Below are 20318 nucleotides of genomic sequence, written 5' to 3'. Positions count from 1 at the left end.
ATTATTTTCTAAATAACAGTTTTTAGCATGACAAAACTATGAAAGCTGTATAGCTCCAATTTGGCTGAGGACGAGGACAAGGACAGGATTTGTAATTTTCAAAAGTGTTTTTAATAAAGAAAAAAATATCTGAGAACCTAATAAATGGCATATTCATTTACAGACCCATTTTTTTTTGGATGAAATACTTTGTATTCACTGTAACAGTTCAAGGACAGATAATGTAGCCTACGTTTCTGGTAGTAGGCCTAGGCTATGTCCCTTATATATATGCTAAAAATTCTTGCCATTTTTAATGACTTACAAAATCAATTATAGATATCTTTAATTACAATTTCTACTAGTCAAAACTCATTTGAAGATATCCGGAAATATTTTCCAAAGGAAGTCAATTGAAGAATATGACTAGTCAAAAATAGCATTGTAGATATCTTCAATGCATAGCCTATTATGACTAGTCATAATCACATTGTATATTACTTCCAATTACGACGAGTCAAAATTGGAATTAAAATATCTGGAATTTGAATTTTGACTAGTCAAAACTAAATTACGACTAGTAAAGCCAGTGGTATTTAATGCTAAAACGGCTTGCCATAGGCGCGTCTCTGATCATCTACCGTTGGCGGCCGATGACGTCACCGCTCGCTCGCGCCGTCTTTTCCCTCATTGAGTTTCAGCGTCGAGTCTTCTGAGGCGAGGAGAGAAGTTCACGGTATTTCTCATACACAACCATCACACACTTTATTCAGGTTGATTAAGCGACAGACTCATTTCTCCATTGTTTTCATCGATCACAGCGATACTTGTGCGTCTTTTCTGGCGTCTTCTTCTCACTGAAATAGCATTTTCATTAAATGCTAAACATTTAGTGCAGCAGCAGCGAGCATGAGGAGAATATGTGGAGTTCATTCAGACCTGAGAGATTGTGTGTTCGTTTGTTTGTGTGATTGCCTCGATGTTTGGAGTGAGAACTGTTACTGAATGTCAAGAGTTAAAGTTTGAGATCTGCAAGGGAAATCGATCTCAAGTGTTTCTGCTGCCGTTGCCGTTTTATTTATACTCTTGACACATTTGGATTACAGTTACTTTACTTTGTTAACAAATAAACTCCAACAGATACTGCTAGCACTAAATACTTTAACGTTACACCGAGCCTATGAGTCACGTGAGACATTTTAAATCTATACATAAATAATATTGTATCTATTACACTTCGAATAATGTTGCTTGTGGTGCTCTTTATATTTAAAAGTTGTATTATTGTTTTCAGTTTCTGCACATTTTAATGATCTAATTACTTTATTGTAATGAATGTAGTTATCATAAAATCAAACTTTATCAAGTTTTCCTATAGAGCAGTTTTACAGGCTTTTATCGTGTATCCTGACTGATAATGTGTTTCTAACAGCAAACACTCAGAATAAAGTGAGATGATCTGCTGATGATCCTGAATGGCTTGTTGAATGAGTGTTGATCATCTGAGGATCATCAGTATTAACAGATCTGCTGAAAACACTCTTTATTTCATGACAATAGTTCCTGTTTTCACCTCATTTATTATGCTGATGTCTTCAGATCTCCTGTACATTGTCACTTAAAGCTCGTTTCATTGGTTTCTACAGACTGTTGGTATTTGTTGGCTATATTATATGTGTTCATTTCTTTCTTTCTTTCTTTATGATTTTAACTGTTTTACTTACCATTATTTATATTTAGAAGAATTTAAGTTATGTATATTCTTTTCTATATTTCTAGATACCTTGTAAATGAAGAAGCAGAATAATGTTAGGATTAGCAATACAAATAATTAATATATTAGCATCAGTTACTAGATAGAAAGACATAAATGCTTAGAAATGTTAAAAACAAACTCAATCAGTAATTTATATATTTTTGATTTTGGCAGATCAGCTCCTCCCACACTGGAACACATCATCAGTGAAGCTCCTCCCACTGTAATAACAATCATCAGTGAACCTTCTCCCACTATAACTACATCATCAGTAAAGCTCCTCCCACTATAACTACATCATCAGTGAAGCTCCTCCCATGGCAATTCTCCAATAAATGTCGTAAATTCCCATCAGCTACAAGTGAAGACGAGCATCAGGAAGAGCTGAAATCTGCCAAGACTGAGTTTATTAAAGAGGACAGTGAGAACATGAGTGATCCAGAACCCTGCAGAATGAAACACACTGAAGATCCTGAAGAACAAAGAGGTTGGTGTTTATTCTTCATTCATGATGCTGGAGAACATTCATGTTAGAAACATTCAAGCACTTCATCACTTTTAGATAAACAGTTACACTATGAAATGGTACAGAAACTTGTGGGGTTTTTCTTCAACAAATGCCCAGTAAAGGGAGGCTTGAGAAATGTTTATATTGATTGTCAAGATCATATCAAGCTAAATACTATTTTAACTGTTTTATTTTACATTTATTTTATATCTGGTTCCTAATTTGCAACAACGTTATCAGAATTTGTCATTTTCAACATAGTATACAAAACATATTTTTTTAGGAATAATCAGCAAGGCAAGTTTACTTATAGCACATTTCATACACAATGGTAATTCAAAGTGCTTTACATAGAAGAAATAACATAATTCAAATAAATAAGAATAATTAAACAGTTTAGAATAAAAAATAAAATAAAACGCAGTACAAACAGTCGGACACAGTGGCACAGTGCTCAATCAGCTAAACAGAAGTGTTTTGAGTCTGGATTTGAATGTGATACTGTAGGAGCACATCTGGGCCCGTATTCATAAAGAATCTTAGTGCAAAGAGTAGCTCCTAGTGACAAAATTCGAAGAAAATTCTTAGAAATGTGGGCGTTTACTCTTAAAATTAAAGAAAAAATCCTAGTAAAGAAATAAGTCTGAAAGCATCTTACCCCTTAAAAGAGGTCTTAAGGTCAAAATTGTTAGGAATACGGACGAGGACTTTTAAGAGGCTTAAGAGTTTCTTTAGCAGAGGAGAAAATGACAGAACGATGAAGAGGGAGAAGAAATGTGATGCAGACAATAGATGACAGTGAGTTAATAAGACGCTATAGATGAGATCGTGCAGGGATCATGTTTGTGACTGATCTTATTAGAGACACGCTAATATCTCCGACACAGCGCAGGAATGCCATAACGCCAGAAATGAAAGTAATCACTACATTAAGATATTTGGCAAATGGGAAAATGCAATAAAGCAGCAGTAATTTGGGTCTGTCACAACCTTCTGTAAGCAGTGATCACACAAACATTACAGCACTTTCAGAACCTCTTATTGTGTCGCAGTTCATTTAGTTTCCACTGGACATTCCCACCTTGCAGGCTCAATAAAAATGCAGATATGAATAGCAGGCTTCCCTGGTGCGCACAAGCAGGGCAATGAACCGTTAATGTGCGCTATAAGCTACAGCGTCCGCTTCTCGCTCCATGCTGTGACACCCGGCCCGAATTTTCCTTTAAGGATGGCCTAGTGTTCATCCACTTACTAACTGGGCTAACAGTAAACACGGTTCTTCTGACCAGTCGGGCTTTCTTGTCTGTCTTGTTTTTTAATCCATGTTTGCTATATTAAAACAAACATTCAAACCACCACTTAAATAGACAGCAATTAGTGTAATTGGAAAGAGTGGAACAATTTGTATCATTCTAAGCCAATCAAATACCTTATAGGACATTAACAGCATGGTTAATAAAAAAAAAGGATTTTATACACATATATAATGTGTGTGTGTGTGTGTGAGAGAGAACGGTCAAATAGGAAAAATTACGCATGTAATTTCAAATTGAAGGCTTAGATTAGACTCTATACTTAAAATGACTCTCTTTTTTTTCCTTCTTGGACAACCAACCAATCACAGTCTTCAAAAGATTGTGTCATGCATAGCAAATGGGTCAGCCCCGCCTCCTCACTAAGATGAAAGTTTTTGTCTTTTCCTTACTCAGAGTTGCTCTCAGATCGGTCCCGAATCACTCTTAAGCTAAGACTCCTACGTAAAAGTTAAGCTAAATTAAGAGTTTTCTGAGAGGATTCTTTGAATCTTTATGAATACGGGCCCAGATCTCTACTGTAGGAGCACACCTGATCTCCTCTGTAGGAGCACACCTGATCTCCACTGTAGGGGCACACCTGATCCCCTCTGTAGGAGCACACCTGATCTCCACTGTAGGGGCACACCTGATCCCCTCTGTAGGAGCACACCTGATCTCCACTGTAGGAGCACACCTGATCTCCACTGTAGGGGCACACCTGATCTCCTCTGTAGGGGCACACCTGATCCCCTCTGTAGGAGCACACCTGATCTCCTCCTCTGTAGGAGCACACCTGATCTCCTCCTCTGTAGGAGCACACCTGATCTCCTCCTCTGTAGGAGCACCCCTGATCTCCTCCTCTGTAGGGGCACACCTGATCTCCTCCTCTGTTGGGGCACACCTGATCTCCTCCTCTGTTGGGGCACACCTGATCTCCTCCTCTGTAGGGGCCACCTGATCTCCTCCCCTGTAGGAGCACACCTGATCTCCTCCCCTGTAGGAGCACACCTGATCTCCTCCCCTGTAGGAGCACACCTGATCTCCTCCCCTGTAGGGGCACACCTGATCTCCTCCTCTGTTGGGGCACACCTGATCTCCTCCTCTGTAGGGGCACACCTGATCTCCTCCTCTGTAGGGGCACACCTGATCTCCTCCCCTGTAGGGGCACACCTGATCTCCTCCCCTGTTGGGGCACACCTGATCTCCTCCCCTGTAGGGGCACACCTGATCTCCTCCCCTGTAGGAGCACCCCTGATCTCCTCCCCTGTTGGGGCACACCTGATCTCCTCCTCTGTTGGGGCACACCTGATCTCCTCCTCTGTAGGGGCACACCTGATCTCCTCCTCTGTAGGGGCACACCTGATCTCCTCCTCTGTAGGGGCACACCTGATCTCCTCCCCTGTAGGGGCACACCTGATCTCCTCCCCTGTAGGGGCACACCTGATCTCCTCCCCTGTAGGAGCACACCTGATATCCTCCCCTGTAGGAGCACACCTGATCTCCTCCCCTGTAGGAGCACACCTGATCTCCTCCCCTGTAGGAGCACACCTGATCTCCTCCCCTGTAGGAGCACACCTGATCTCCTCCCCTGTAGGAGCACACCTGATCTCCTCCCCTGTAGGAGCACACCTGATCTCCTCCCCTGTAGGAGCACACCTGATCTCCTCCCCTGTAGGAGCACACCTGATCTCCTCCCCTGTAGGAGCACACCTGATCTCCTCCCCTGTAGGAGCACACCTGATCTCCTCCCCTGTAGGAGCACACCTGATCTCCTCCCCTGTAGGAGCACACCTGATCTCCTCCCCTGTAGGAGCACACCTGATCTCCTCCCCTGTAGGAGCACACCTGATCTCCTCCCCTGTAGGAGCACACCTGATCTCCTCCCCTGTAGGAGCACACCTGATCTCCTCCCCTGTAGGAGCACACCTGGACACACCACATCTCTTCTGGAAGTTGGTTCCAGCTGCGGCTGGCATAACCCTTGGTATTTCTAGCTTATGTAATGATCTGAGTGATCTGTTGGATTTCTATTCAGGGAGCATATCTGCAATATATTGAGGTCCTAGCCTAGGCCATTAAATTATTTATATTCCAGTAATAATACTTTAAAATCACCTGAGGACTGGTGTGATGTGTTCATATGTTCTGGTTCTGCTCAGCGTTCTGTATGAGCTGCAACTGTCTTATGGTCTTTTTAGATGAAAGCATGCACACGTTTCTCTAAGTCTTGACTGGAAACAAAGCATCTAATTCTTCAATATTTTTCAGATGATAGTATGCTGATTTAGTTATTGCTTTGACATGACTACTGAAGCTCAGGTCTGACTCTAGAGTCACACCCAGATTCTTGACTTGATGTTTAGTTGCTAGACCCCTAGAGTGGAGGTATGCATTCACCTTGAGAACTTCATCTTTGTTTCCAAACACAATGACTTCAGTTTTGTCTTTGTTTAACTGAAGAAAGTTTTGGCACATCCAACTGTTGACTTCATCAATGCATTGGCACAGGGAGTCAATGGGGCTGTAGTCGTTAGGCGATAGGGCTAAGTAGATCTGTGTGTCGTCTGCATAGCTGTGGTAAGAGATTTGGTTCTTTCTCATTATTTGGCTCATTGGGAGCAGTTTACGGTAATCACCAAGTTACTGATAAAGTTTTATTTCTCAAATATCATATAAGTTATTCATAGTTATAGATATTCTTCTTACAGTAACTTTGGTAACAGGGTTGATTTATACAGTCAATGCTACAGTTTGTGTAAAAAACTTTTGTTTTGGTATTTTATTATTTTCTTGTCTTCCCATCATACGCCCAGAGCCCAGATGATGTCACTTCCTGGGTGTCACAGTTTTAAGAAATGCTCTGTGTTTTTAAAAGGAGGAAAATCATGTCAGGAGTAACAGTTGAGTGAAACATGTAGGACACGCGTAATACTAATACAAATGATTAATTTCAAACTAGTTAAAGCCGCTCTACACTTTGAGCATGTGAAGTTTCTACAGACACTGCAACGGTCGTGAAATGACGTCACATTCTGCAGCAGCTTTTTTACAAACATAAGTTCAACATAAAACGCATATTATGATTAAAAGTGTAAAAATTAAAAATCCACTCCACTTGAATGCTAAACGCTTGTGTTATTTCTCACAAGGTTATTCACTTGAGCTTGTGTTTCTGGTGTCCCACTTTCACATGCGCATGAATGGAAGTCAGTGGAAGGAAAAGTCTAGTACAAATGGCCATTAATAATTAAAACGTCTTTAGTAAAATAAATATCAATCTCAAAGTTGGTGTCAAAATATGCTAGTGTTGTATATTTTAATGTTAATATCATGTTAGATAATTGTGTCATTGATCAAATATATTTAATAGTTCTTGCTAAAGAAACATGGGATTTGTGTCTACACTGTTTTCAAAATAATAATTGGAAGATAAATTTTACTCATTCATGGAAAGTTTCAAGGAAATATTATCAATTTATAAAAAGGCATCAAATTATCATAATATTTTAGAGCAGTTCTATAGGCCTAATTTCTACTATTACATCAGGGCTCACTTTCATGTCATTTAAATTGTATGTATCTATTACTGAATTATTTCGATGTACTGAAAATTAAAATTAATATATTTTTCTTTCATGTCAGACCTGATGGAAGAGAGCGAGGAGAGTGAAGAACTGAGTGAAGTGGAGGAGGAACATCATGTCCAACCTGGAGAAAAACCTTTGAGTCGCTCAAAGACTAAAAAGACATTTTTAAAGAAAAGACGAGCCAAGAAATCTTTCACCTGCACTCAGTGTGGAAAGAGTCTCACAAGCAAACAAAGTCTTGAGAGTCATATGAGAGTTCACACCGGAGAGAAGCCGTACTCATGTGATCAGTGTGGAAAAGATTTCAGTCAATCTTCACAGCTTAAAGGACACATGTTGATTCACACTGGAGAGAAGCCGTTCTCATGTGATCAGTGTGGAAAAGATTTCAGTCAATCTTCACAGCTTAAAGGACACATGTTGATTCACACTGGAGAGAAGCCGTTCTCATGTGATCAGTGTGGGAAAGATTTCAGGCAATCAGCAAACCTTAAAGATCACATGAAGATCCACAGCGGAGAGAAGACGTTCACATGTGATCAGTGCGGCAAAACATTTCTTAGGGCATCAGAGCTTAAGTCACACCTGAGAGTTCATACGAAGGAGAAGCCATATTCATGTTCTGTGTGTGGAAAGAGTTTTTCACAGAGTCAATCTTTACATGGACATGAGAAAATCCATACTGGTGTAAGAGAGTACATGTGCTTTGAGTGTGGGAAGACTTTTATTACAGCAAACAGTTTAAAACTGCACCAGAGAATTCACACTGGAGAAAAACCTTACAAGTGTTCACATTGTGACAAGAGATTCAGTCTGTCAGCACATCTGAAAAGACACGAGAGGATCCACACTGGAGAGAAGCCGTTTAAGTGTGATCAATGTGGGAAGAGTTTCACAAACAAAGGTAATCTTAATCTTCACATGAGGATCCACACTGGAGAGAAGCCGTTCTCATGTGATCAGTGTGGGAAGAGTTTCAGTCAATCACCACACCTTAATGTTCACATGAGGATCCACACCGGAGAGAAGCCGTTCTCATGTGATCACTGCAGCAAAACATTTCTCTGTGCATCACACCTGAAGACACACTTGAGAGTTCATACGAAGGAGAAGCCGCATTCATGTTCTGTGTGTGGAAATAGTTTTGCACAGCTGCAAACTTTACATACACATCAGAAAACTCACACTGGTGTGAGAGAGTACATGTGCTTTGAGTGTGAGAAGACTTTTACTACAGCACACAAGTTAAAATTGCACCAGAGAATTCACACTGGAGAAAAAAATTACAAGTGTTCACACTGCGACAAGAGATTCAGTCAGTCATCAACTCTGAAAACCCATGAGAGCATCCACTCTGGAGAAAAACCTTACAAGTGTTCACACTGTGATAAGAGATTCAATCAGTCAGCAAATCTGAAAGCACATGAGATGATCCACACTGGAGAAAAACCTTACAAGTGTTCACACTGTGACAAGAGATTCAATCACTCATCATATCTGAATGTGCATGAGAGGATTCACACTGGAGAAAAACCTTACAAGTGTTCACACTGTGACAAGAGATTCAGTCGATCATCATATCTGAAAACACATGAGAGGATCCACACCGGAGAAAAACCTTACAAGTGTTCACACTGTGACAAGAGATTCAGTCGATCATCATATCTGAAAACACATGAGAGGATTCACAGCAGAGAGAAGCCGCACACATGTGATCAGTGTGGGAAGAGTTTCTCTATTAAAAGTTACCTGAAGCGACACATGAAGATCCATGCAGTGGAGAAACCACTTAAACACAGTCTGAGATCACGGTAAGTAGTTTATTTTCATGTGCTGAGCAACAAAGTCTCTTCTGTGTAAGTTAGCCACATATCACCCTATAGCCAAATCTCTCCTCTCCCCCTACAGCCATGTGTGGTGAGCACAGGACACTTTGCTGATTGATTGGTATCTATTAACTCGTGTTCAACCAACAGGAATGTGGAATTTGTCAGTTTAGACCAATGCAAAAAGAACACATTCGCTCTCTGACAGTAGGGGGCGCTCATGTAAAGCAGAAATTCAGCACTTTACAGGGCTCTAGACTGTGACTAAATGGTCACATTTTGCATCCTTTCTTTCCTGCCGGTGCGAGAGAGCTGCCATTTATGCTGCATACTAGAAACATCACATGGCAAACGAAAGCAGAATGAAACTCCGCTACTCGTCTGAGCTGCGCAGCGCAAACAGTTAATCAGCTCAGAGCAATACTAGACAGGGTTTACTCGTGGGCCGATCTCGATCACGCAACAACATTACTACACAGCGCTGGGAGATGTACTCACCCTCAATTCATCCTAGGTGTATATGACATTCTTCTTTCAGACGAATACAATCTGAGTTATATTAAAAAATGTCCTGGCTCTTTATAATGCGCTTATAATTACAGTGATGCTGTTTCTGTTTCGAAATCCATAAAAGTGCATATATTCATGATAAAAGTGCTGCACACGTCACACGTTAATAAAGGCCTTCTGAAGTGTAGCGATGCGTAAGTAAAATATCCATATTTAAAGGAGAATTCCGGTATTTAGCATTTTGAGTCTATTTTCTAGTTTGTTTTGGGTGAACTAGAGTGGTTGATACAGAAATTTTGAAGATGGGTCCTGTCTCGACTTTTTGACTCTTTTTGAATCGCCTCTGACAGCTTCAGAGTGGCTGTCTATGGGCATGCACAAACATGTCCTTAAAACAACCCTTAACGTTCGTTTTCAAAACTGTGCAACTCACCGAGTGGTTAGTGGTGTTCGTTGATGATTAAAAACAGATATACTGGTGCAATGTATGATTTCAATCCGTGTTATTTGCTACAGTGGAACTATTTTTTCAGATACCTCACAACCGCGTATAAACTTCCGCTCGATATTTGAGTCTGAAGCGCACACGCTAGCCTTCTGAGAGACGGAGAACCGAGCGAAAAGACTACAACCAAATGTAAACCGCCCCCTTTTTCCGTTTCCGGTAGCGCAGTAATATCAACGAGCACTGAGTCCTCCAGCAGAAATCAATGGTATTTTACAAAATGCCAAATAAAATAGGACAGAAACTGTATTTCGCTACGCTACTTGTTTTGGAACATCAACGAACACCACTAACCACTCGGTGAGTTGCACAGTTTGGAAATCGAACGTTAAGGGTTGTTTTAGGGACATGTTTGTGCATGCCCATAGACATCCACTCTGAATCGGTCAAAGGCGATTCTAAAAGAGTCAAAAAGTCGAGACAGGACCCATCATCAAAATTTCTGTGTCCACCACTCTAATTCATCCAAAACAAACTAGAAAATAGACTCAAAGTGCTAAATACCGGAATTCTCCTTTAAATATGGATATTTTACAGCCTTGTTTGGTACCATTGGAGATGCCAAATGGGTCAGACAGCTCACCATCATCCAGCACCTGACCATCATGAAATGAACAGATGATGTTAATGAATTTCTCTGGGCATCCAATCTTATGCAGAATGAGCCAGAGCCTGGTGCGGGGAACTGAGTCAAAGGCTTTCGTGAGGTCAATAAAGATCATATTAAGATCAAGGTGTTGTTCTCGGCACTTCTCCTGAATCTGCCTAGCAGTAAACACCATGTCCAACAACGAGATGCCACGATGATTGTCACAGCAGGCTCTGTCTCCCTTGCGCTTGTAAATGTGAACAATCAATGCGTCTTTAAAATCTTGAGGCACAGATTCCTCGCTCCATATTTTACTGAATAATGCATTGAGTGCGGAGAGAAGAGATAGTCTACCTTCCTTCAGCACCTCACTTGGAATGCCATCAGAACCTGGAGCTTTACCAGAGGACATCTGCTTAATGGCACATGCGACTTCCTCCTGGGACGGGATATTGTCCAGGTCTGATGCCATTGACCACTGCGCTATGTCGCCAAGCAGTGAGTCATCGAAAGCAGCTGGCTGGTTCGATACCAATTGAAAATGGTCTACCCATTGTCTGAGGATCTCAGCCTTGTCAGAAAGTAGGGTTCTGTCAATGGCACGTACAGGTGTAGAACCAGCTCTCAGGGGCCCATAGACTGCCTTTAGACCATGATAGAATGCCTTCATATCATATCGGTCTGCAGCAAGCTGAAGTTCCTCAGCTTTTAACTGCCACCATCTGTTCTTCATTTCATGCAGGTGGGTCTGTGCTGCATTTCTTGCCCTAGTATATGCAGACTTTTTCGCAGTGCTGGATTTATCATTGACCCACGCCAAGTGAGCTGTGTGCATTGTGTTCAACTGGGCTTGAGCTTCAACATCCTGATCATCAAACCAGTCCTTATGTTTAGATGTGGTGTAGCCGAGGACTTCAGCAGCTGCGTTGTACATGATATCCCTGATTTTGGACCATGTCTCCTCAACATTAATGGTAGCTTGATTGCCCAAGGTGCTGAGCCTGTCTGAAAGGGAAGAAGAAGGGACAGAAGGGACAGAAGGTATGGCAAGAGTCAACACGAAGCTTAGAAACATCCAGTCGCTTCCGGCTTTTGGCTTTATGTCGACGAGATGGAGCTAGGTCCAGAGACATCACACTACGCAGCAGTCGGTGGTCTGACCAACAGCTTGTGCCTCGCATGGCTCGAGTTATATTAACCTCCCTGAGATGTTCCTGCCGGGTGATGATGTAGTCCAACACGTGCCAGTGCTTTGATCGAGGATGTTGCCACGTGGTCTTGTACTTGTTCGCCTGCTGATAGGAGTTTGTTACCGCCAGCTCATGTTGCGCACATATCTCCAGCAGCAACGTGCCGTTTGTTTTCTCGTTTCCCACTGGGTGCTGCCCCAAGGCCATGCAATGACACACACGCGCATTAAAGAGCCGGTGTTTATGAGGCACTGAACGTAAGGCAGTGTTAAGGTGTTCATAGAAAGACTCCTGGTCATCACTGGCGGTCATTGTGGGTGCGTAGCTAATCAAGACAGCACTGTGTCCATTCTTGAGCATCTGCTGCAAGGTCATCAGCCTTGGCGACAGGCCGTGAGGTTGCACTTCTAGGAGTGGTTGCAATGATGTCTTCACTGCAAATCCAACTCCAGCCTGCCTTGGCTGACCTTCGGCCTGCCCAATGCAGAAGTGGATTCGAACCCGGGTCTCTCACACTAAAGTCATGTGTCTTATCCACTGTGCCAACACCACCCAGGTGGTGGTGTAAACGTATAAAAAGTGTGAACGTAGAACAATCAAGGTGAACTTTGAGATGGATCAACATCTGTTATAAGTAGCGGAGTAACGGTTTTTTATAAGTAGCGGAGTAACGGCGAATTCAAATGCTTTACTGGATCTCTTAGCGCTGTGTAGTGACAGTGTCGCTTGATCAAGATCGGCTCGCGCTCGCACTGACATTGATGCTCCAAAATGATAAACGGTCCATGAAGCACAAAATAATGAGTAGCACAGTGTCGTTCCGCTTTCATTACGTTTGCCATTTGATGTTGGGCAACGTTGTAGTGGTCGCGCCATCTTTAACTTCGCAGTTCGAATGGAACGCACCTTCAGTCAACATGATGTGGAGAGCGCAGTTCATGGTTGCATAGCAAAGACAGACGCCACGGGAGCGCAAACGCGCTGGAAAAGAGACAGCGGCACAGCGCTATATCGAAAAAAAATTATATCGTTACCGACATTGGTGTACCAATGATAAATACCGATGCCCATCCCTATTTTAATATAACTCAGATTGTATTTGTCTGAAAGAAGAATGTCATATACACCTAGGATGACTTAAGGGCGAGTAAATCATGGGCTAATCAACATTTTTGGGTGAACTATCCCTTTGAATTCTCAGCACAGAGTTCTCTGTTATTAACCATCTGATCTAAGCGGGTAAAATATAATTAAGAGTTAAATAGAATAATCAAACATTAAAATGGCCACTTTGCCTTCATATAGTCTTTAAAAAGACTAGATGAAACGAAAAGGCATTTGAAATCTACATCATTAATAACATCTCATCAGTACAATATAATTTCATTTATATTCTTAAATATAATATAATTGCATTATAACTCTATACACTAACTAAAATTGAATCTGATCAAAGAAGTACATTTACAAGGAGGGTTTGAACTGCTAAACATCAGACAGAAGTACCACAGCCTTTTGCAGGTGACAAGAGATCTGCACTAACCAAATGTGTGAACGAAACCATAAAACTGCAAATGCTAAGAAGGCAACACCGAAACTGGTGAACTAATTTATGCCCACAGATCTGGCTGTAATGAAAGCAGTAAACTTGAAGTAAAGCCAGAAAATGTTCCCAGCAGAACTGGGATCTCTAATGCTCATGACACAGCAGACTGTGAAGGCTTTAAGGTGTCACACACTGCACTGAAACAACAGCAATAATTCAGACCTGGTCAATGAAACTTGGTTTCATATGACAACTGGAATTAAAATTGCAATGGTCATGACATGATAATGGAGCAAGCAGAAGAATTCCACATGTCTGAATTTGAAACTGTTGAAAACATCTGAATTAACTGTGGTTCTCTCTGCATTTGTTTCTGTCAGGTTTACTTCTGCAATTCCTCGTACGGGTCGGACCTCACCTGGATCAAAGCCAGGGCAGCGGGATTGTTAGAACATAACCTGAGATTCGGGAGATGGGTGAAAAGACACTTCAAGAGGCCATTTACATCTCACAGCAGCACATCACTACATTAGCATGGCCTCCCAGTTTAGAACTGGAACTAAATTTGCAACACAATTGTTATAGAGTAGATTCCACCCATCTCCTAGACATGAACATTGAACACACTCCTCTACACTACACCCTCGCATCATCATGACCTGGAATAGATCAAGTCTATCCAGGCTGAACACTACACATCACGAGAAGATAAAGATGACATAGAGTCCAAAAGTGTCACTAAAGCTCTATTGTGCATCTTTACACTAACAGATCCGGATGGCTTCACACACATAGGATGGGAAAGCTGATCCCATGACATAGCATACGCTATTCACAACACTCTGCCAACTCATAGGAAAACACTGTAATATACATATGAATGGCTACAGTCACAAATCAATGATGCAAAAAAATTAAAGCAGAGGCAGACCTGCTGTTAAATGTCAAAATGCTTAAACTTTCTGATTGTTGTTAGGGTGGATGAAGAATCAGAAGGCCCCTGATTTCTTAACAAACAGCTAATAACAGAAACATCATAAATAACGAATAGATCTGAAGTGTGAGCGCATCAATCAATTACAGAATTTACAATTTAACCCTGTCATCGACTGTGACTTAGTCAACACACACTGTCTCTCTCTTGCATTGGTAGATTCCTGAACAAACAGTGATTCTTCATATTTTTTTATTGAATATTATTATTGTTATTACAAGATGTATTGATGCGTACCATTTATCTGATTATTTGGGTTGCACGACTTCTTGCTGCATTTCCTTTAAGTAAGTCAGACCAAGAATATTTAAATTCCACTACCATTTTATATCATCACAGTGGTGAAAGAATTGGATATTAAAAATGGGACCATCTTATCTGACCTTGAGAAACATATGAGACCAGACGTACCATTCACACTTGCTGACATGAACATGGTATTATACATTGAACATGTCATGATTTTGTTTTGTTGCATTATGCGTTCCTATGCATTTCCCTATGACTTTAAGTTCATATGTGCTCCATCGTGTATTGGACATTTAAGATGCTGTTCAGGTGTCTCACACAAAGCAGTGTGGACCCAAGGAGAACCCCTTCACCCACTGAGGTCTGCCCAGTCAACCGCACCGCTGGAGGTGACAGGATTGGTCAAGAAGGGACAGATTATCGTCAAGGGGAAGGTGCCAGAGAAGCAGAAGTTCCTCCATGAAGGAATGACACGTCAACTGAACAAGTCACAAAGGTCCAGATTGACTCTATGAACTCTATATACCCCTGATGAGACCAGGTGTTCTGCGGGTGAACACAGCCCTCTGGAAGCTTCTACAGATGCTGACATTGCAAAGACAATTTTTTAGTTACTTCTCAAGGATTACAACAAACGTCTTACTGTGACCCCGTAAGTGTTCTTCCAAATGTGACCCACGGGATTAAGGAGGGAATCTGTAAGACTGGAAAAAATGGTTGAAGAGATAGACATGACCACTGGTCTATGAAACAAAGGATCTTGAACATTTGACTTCCCCCCCATCTAAAACTCACACAAGAATATTTATGGTTTAATGAGAATGATTCTCATTGAGTATTATGTTTAGTATCATTTTAAATGTCGCAGGGTGACATTTAAAACGTCTCATTTCCAAATAAGTAAAACAAAAGGAAATAAGGTTTTTAGAAGTTTAGAGAAACTGACAAAGATAGGCAAATGGTCTCCTACCCCCATAAAAAAAGGTGTAACCTGAATGCAAATTACCATTGTTAGCATGCAGCAAGAGGCTCTGGGCTCTTTCTGTCCTCAGATCAGCCCGTGAGGCTGAGGGTCGCCGAGACTCTACGCTCATTTATTCCTTGAAATGTCGGGTTTGCACATCTTCTCTTTTTTCAAGAGCATTTGATGTTTTGTATTGATGATCTTTGAACTGATTATGAAATTGGCATAATACATTTACCTGACATAATAAATTGTTTTTATTCTAACCGACTTTGTTATTATTTTCATTAAAGAGTTAAAAAGAATAGTCAAACATTCGCTCACATTTAATGATGCACAGATATCATTAAAAACCTTTTTTTCATTTTATGGAGTCAGATGAAATAACGAGTTAATACTTATGAGAAAATGTATTGCATTTAATCAAAATCCCTTTGCCATGAGAAAAGACGGAACACGCGTGAGACCTTCACCGCTAATCGAATACCACCATTGGATCGAGTTAGACGGCCTTACATATGATTCTGGATATCAAGGGTAAAACTGTTAAAAATGTAGACAGACAGCAATCTCATTCAGTGTCAGTCAAATATGGGTGAAATATAATTTATTAAGCATTTAAAATCTCTAATGAGAAATTAACAACATGGAAAGTTTAAAAAGCAATCATAATAAGCTATTTTAAGCTATTGTAGTCGAAGCTATTCGACTACAAAACTACACTGGTGTTCAGGGACAGGCATTAAGCTGGTTTAGATCGTACTTATCTGACCGTTATCATTTTGTCTCTTTACACGGGGGAAAATCAAAGTTAACGTCAGTAGACTACGGAGTACCGCAAGGATCGGTGCTAGGCCCTCTGCTATTCTCAATATATATGCTGCCACTTGGTAATATTATAAGAAAACATGGAATTAATTTCCACTGTTATGCTGACGACACTCAATTATATATTTCATCACGACCAGATGAAAACATTACCTCATCTAAATTGACAGAATGTCTCAAAGATATAAAATGCTGGATGACGCGTAATTTCCTACTATTAAATTCAGATAAAACGGAGGTATTACTTATTGGTCCAAAAAACTACACACAAAACCTCTTACAATACGACTTTAATATAGAAGGATGTCCTGTTACTTTTTCCACTACAGTAAAAGACCTGGGTGTTATACTAGACCGCAACTTGTCTTTCGAAAATCATATTTCATATGTTACAAGAACAGCCTTTTTCCACCTTAGAAACATTGCTAAATTACGTAACATGCTATCTGTTTCTGATGCAGAAAAGTTAGTTCATGCATTCATGACCTCGAGACTAGATTACTGTAATGCTTTATTAGCTGGTTGTCCTGCATCTTCAATAAACAAGCTACAGTTAGTCCAAAATGCAGCCGCTAGAGTTCTTACTAGATCAAGAAAATATGATCATATAACACCGATTTTATCATCTCTGCACTGGTTACCTATTAAGTTCCGTATCAATTACAAAGTACTACTACTGACCTATAAAGCCCTTAATGGTTTAGCTCCTATGTACTTAACGGACCTTCTTTCGCCCTACAATCCACCGCGTTCTCTAAGATCACTAAATTCAAGGCTTCTGGTCATTCCTAGGATATCGAAGTCCACGAAAGGAGGGAGGGCATTCTCGCATTTAGCTCCTAAACTCTGGAATAGCCTTCCCGATACGGTCCGATGCTCTGACTCGCTGACACAGTTTAAAACTAGACTAAAGACGTGTCTCTTTAGTCAAGCATTCACATAATGCTTACCTTTTAGTCCTCTGCTATGCCATACGGAACCGTTTGCCACTGAAACTGCTTAACGCACCAGTGGGGCTCGACAGCCTTATAGACAAACGGGTCGGTCCGTATGGTTGCGGTTGGTTGCGGTTGGTTGCGGTTGGGTTGCGGAGAGTTTGGGTTGCGGAGAGTTGTGAGATTATGGTTTTCTAACACCTACTCCCGTGTAATGGAAATCATTATGAACATCAGCTATGCTAATTATTTCCCATCTGCCTTTCTGCTGTTATCTCGGGACGCTTGTCCCGAGAAAAATGGCGTTCGTAGGCTCCAGTTTTGTATCCTGCCTCTCACGGGGATTTCGGATGCCCCAACGCCTGTGATGAGAAGACCAACGCCTGTGAAGAGACGACTCAACGCCTGCGAAGAGACGACTCAACGCCGGCGATATGTTATCCCCTTAATATTACATGATTAACTAAATGTTTTTTTTCCAGGTACTTTCTGTTATGCACTTACTGTAAAGCTTCTTTGAAACCCTATGATTGTTAGCCAGAGGAGAACTGGCCCCTGACTAGCCTGGGTTCTCCCAAGGTTTTTTTCTCCATCCAATCTGATGGAGTTTTGGTTCCTTGCCACTGTCGCCTTGCTTTTGGCTTGCTTAGTTGGGGATATTTAATATTCAACAATATTATTGAACTGTGTTGTACTACTTTCATGTTATCACTGTGAAGCTGCTTTGATGCAATCTGTATTGTGAAAAGCGCTATATAAATAAATGTGACTTGACTTGACTTGACTTGACTTATGACTTTCAGAACTGAAATTATTCCTAATTCGAGCACGGCATCAGCCAATAAGCAGCGACATCAGCCAACATCCGCCAATCAGCTGTCGCGGTGCTGCTTCCGGCGGCAATTTTTGAAATGAACGAGAGCAAATGCGGAAGTCCAAGGAAATTAAGCAGCTGATCTTGAAAAAATAAAAAATTCATGTAAAATAAGGCATAGGCAAAATGCAGGATGTCCGAAGATCAGGACTGTGTTTCTGCCTGTAACTTCATAAAATCATATTTTAAACAATCAAATGCTTTGAAATAGTCAAAAAAGGGACTAAGTATATCATGACTGCATCAATATGCTAATATAATACTGATTATATACAGGTGAAACTCGAAAAATTAGAATATCGTGCAAAAGTTCATGTTTTCCAGTAATTCAAATTATAAGGGGAAACGTCTCGGGTTATGACTATAACCCTTGTTCCCTGAGAAGGGAACGAGACACTGCGTCGTAAGATCGACACTTTGGGGACGCTCCCTAAGCGTGCGCCTCTGAAGTAAGAATGAAACTAATCCAATCCTGATTGGTGTTGCGTCGTGACGTAACATGTGACGGCATAACCAGATGCATAAAAGTGACGCTGACACATACACATATCAGCTCCGCGATAAAGCAAGACGCTCTCAGGCCTCGAGGGGCGTGGCAGGACGACGCAGTGTCTCGTTCCCTTCTCAGGGAACAAGGGTTATAGTCATAACCCGAGACGTTCCCTTTCGAGGGAACTCGAACTGCGTCGTAAGATCGACACTTTGGGGAACGAATGCCCACTAGGCCACGCACCGAAGACAGGCCTGCCCCGCAGTGAAACTGATTCAGGCACTCAGCTAGGACGAGAGCACATGTGCGCCAGGCGTACTAGGGTGGTGCAGACTATAGAACCTAACAAAAGTGTGTGGGGTAGCCCAACCGGCTGCCTCACAGATCTCCTTGATGGGAACTCCCGAAAGGAGGGCCCTAGAGGACGCCATGCCTCTAGTAGAATGAGCCCTAACGGCCAAAGGTGAAGGCAAATTGTGCACCTTGTAGGCCTACTTATGGTTTGTATAGCCGGGAGCCCCTAATAGGTGATCCAAAACACACTACAGTAGGTCCGACCTCCTCCAAGAAGAGGACCTCTCAAGGTAATACTCAGAACTCTGACTGGCAGAGCAAGGAACCTCTCCTTTTCTGCCGACACATGAGGTGGAGGATGAAATACTTGCAGGACCATGGACCTAGCCATGATAAATTTCATTTAAGGCACATAGCTGGGTCTCGGATGCAGGATGGCCTTAACTCCGCCGGGGGCACACCCCAAGCAAGCTGGCGATAATGCCAGGGCTTGGAGATCTCCCAGTCTCTTTAAAGAAATAGCTAAGAGAAAGGCTATCTTGAACGTGAGGTCCTAGGCGAAGCCGACTGGAGGTATTCGAAGGGAGCCAGGGATAGCCCTTCGAGAACCACCGCCAGGTCCCAGGAAGGAACCCTGGACCTGACTGTCGGTCTCATCCTCCAATACCATGGAGAAATAGTATGACAAGTTGGTGCCTCCCCAAAGGCCCAACATTTAGTGGTGCATGGAACGCCGCAATGGCAGCCACGTACACCCTACGTGTGGATGGGGAGAGATTCGCAGAGAAACGATCTTGAATAAACTCCAGAACTGAAGCCATTGGGCAGTTAACTGGGCCTATCTCAAGTTCTCTACACCAAGTAGAAACATATTCCACTTGAGGCCATATAATCTCCTAGTAGACGGAGCCCTAGAGATAAGCATGGTTTCGACCACCCCAGATGATAGACCAGCATCTAGATACTGAGCCCCCTCAGAGGCCAGACCCACAATTTCCACAGCTCTGGATGAAGATGACCCTTGGGACCATAAAATGATCAGATGCGCCAATCTGGATAGAGGGCGCGATCTGAGTGTCCTTTGTCGGTTTAGATAAGCTACCACTGAGACATGGTAACCTTTGATGTCTGTGAGGAAGCTCCTCAGAGCCCTGAACACAGCCAACATCTCTAGGCAATTTATATGCCAAGAATGATGACCCAGCTATCTGCCTTAAGTGCAATTTATCATGGCTAGGTCCATGGTCCTGCAAGTATTTCATCCTCCACCTCATGTGTCGGCAGAAAAGGAGAGGTTCCTTGCTCTGCCAGTCAGAGTTCTGAGTATTACCTTGAGAGGTCCTCTTCTTGGAGGAGGTCGGACCTACTGTAGTGTGTTTTGGATCACCTATTAGGGGCT

At 41.9% G+C, this 20318-nt stretch overlaps 1 protein-coding gene across 2 annotated transcripts in view; it reads left to right on the top strand.

The window, feature by feature from the left end:
• Window positions 1-544: 544 nt before the first annotated feature.
• LOC130102552 (zinc finger protein 658B-like) overlaps window positions 545-20318 on the top strand; it is a 44338-nt gene continuing 24564 nt past the window's right edge. The window contains exons 1-3 of one of the 2 annotated variants that reach the window (XM_056268504.1): window positions 548-715; window positions 2013-2222; window positions 7181-8936. In XM_056268504.1, coding sequence (XP_056124479.1) covers window positions 2165-2222; window positions 7181-8936 — 1814 coding nt within the window. In that variant the 5' untranslated portion in view covers window positions 548-715; window positions 2013-2164. Of the gene's footprint in view, window positions 716-2012; window positions 2223-7180; window positions 8937-20318 lie in introns of both variants that reach the window. The other variant, XM_056268505.1, reaches the window with a different exon arrangement.

Source organism: Rhinichthys klamathensis, unplaced genomic scaffold, assembly GCF_029890125.1.
Source record: "Rhinichthys klamathensis goyatoka isolate OS25496 unplaced genomic scaffold, OSU_Roscu_1.1 h1tg000274l_1, whole genome shotgun sequence".
In the NCBI taxonomy this organism is placed as follows: domain Eukaryota; kingdom Metazoa; phylum Chordata; class Actinopteri; order Cypriniformes; family Leuciscidae; genus Rhinichthys; species Rhinichthys klamathensis.
Note: the sequence above shows the minus strand (reverse complement) of the source record. Positions and strands in the feature narration are given on the sequence as shown.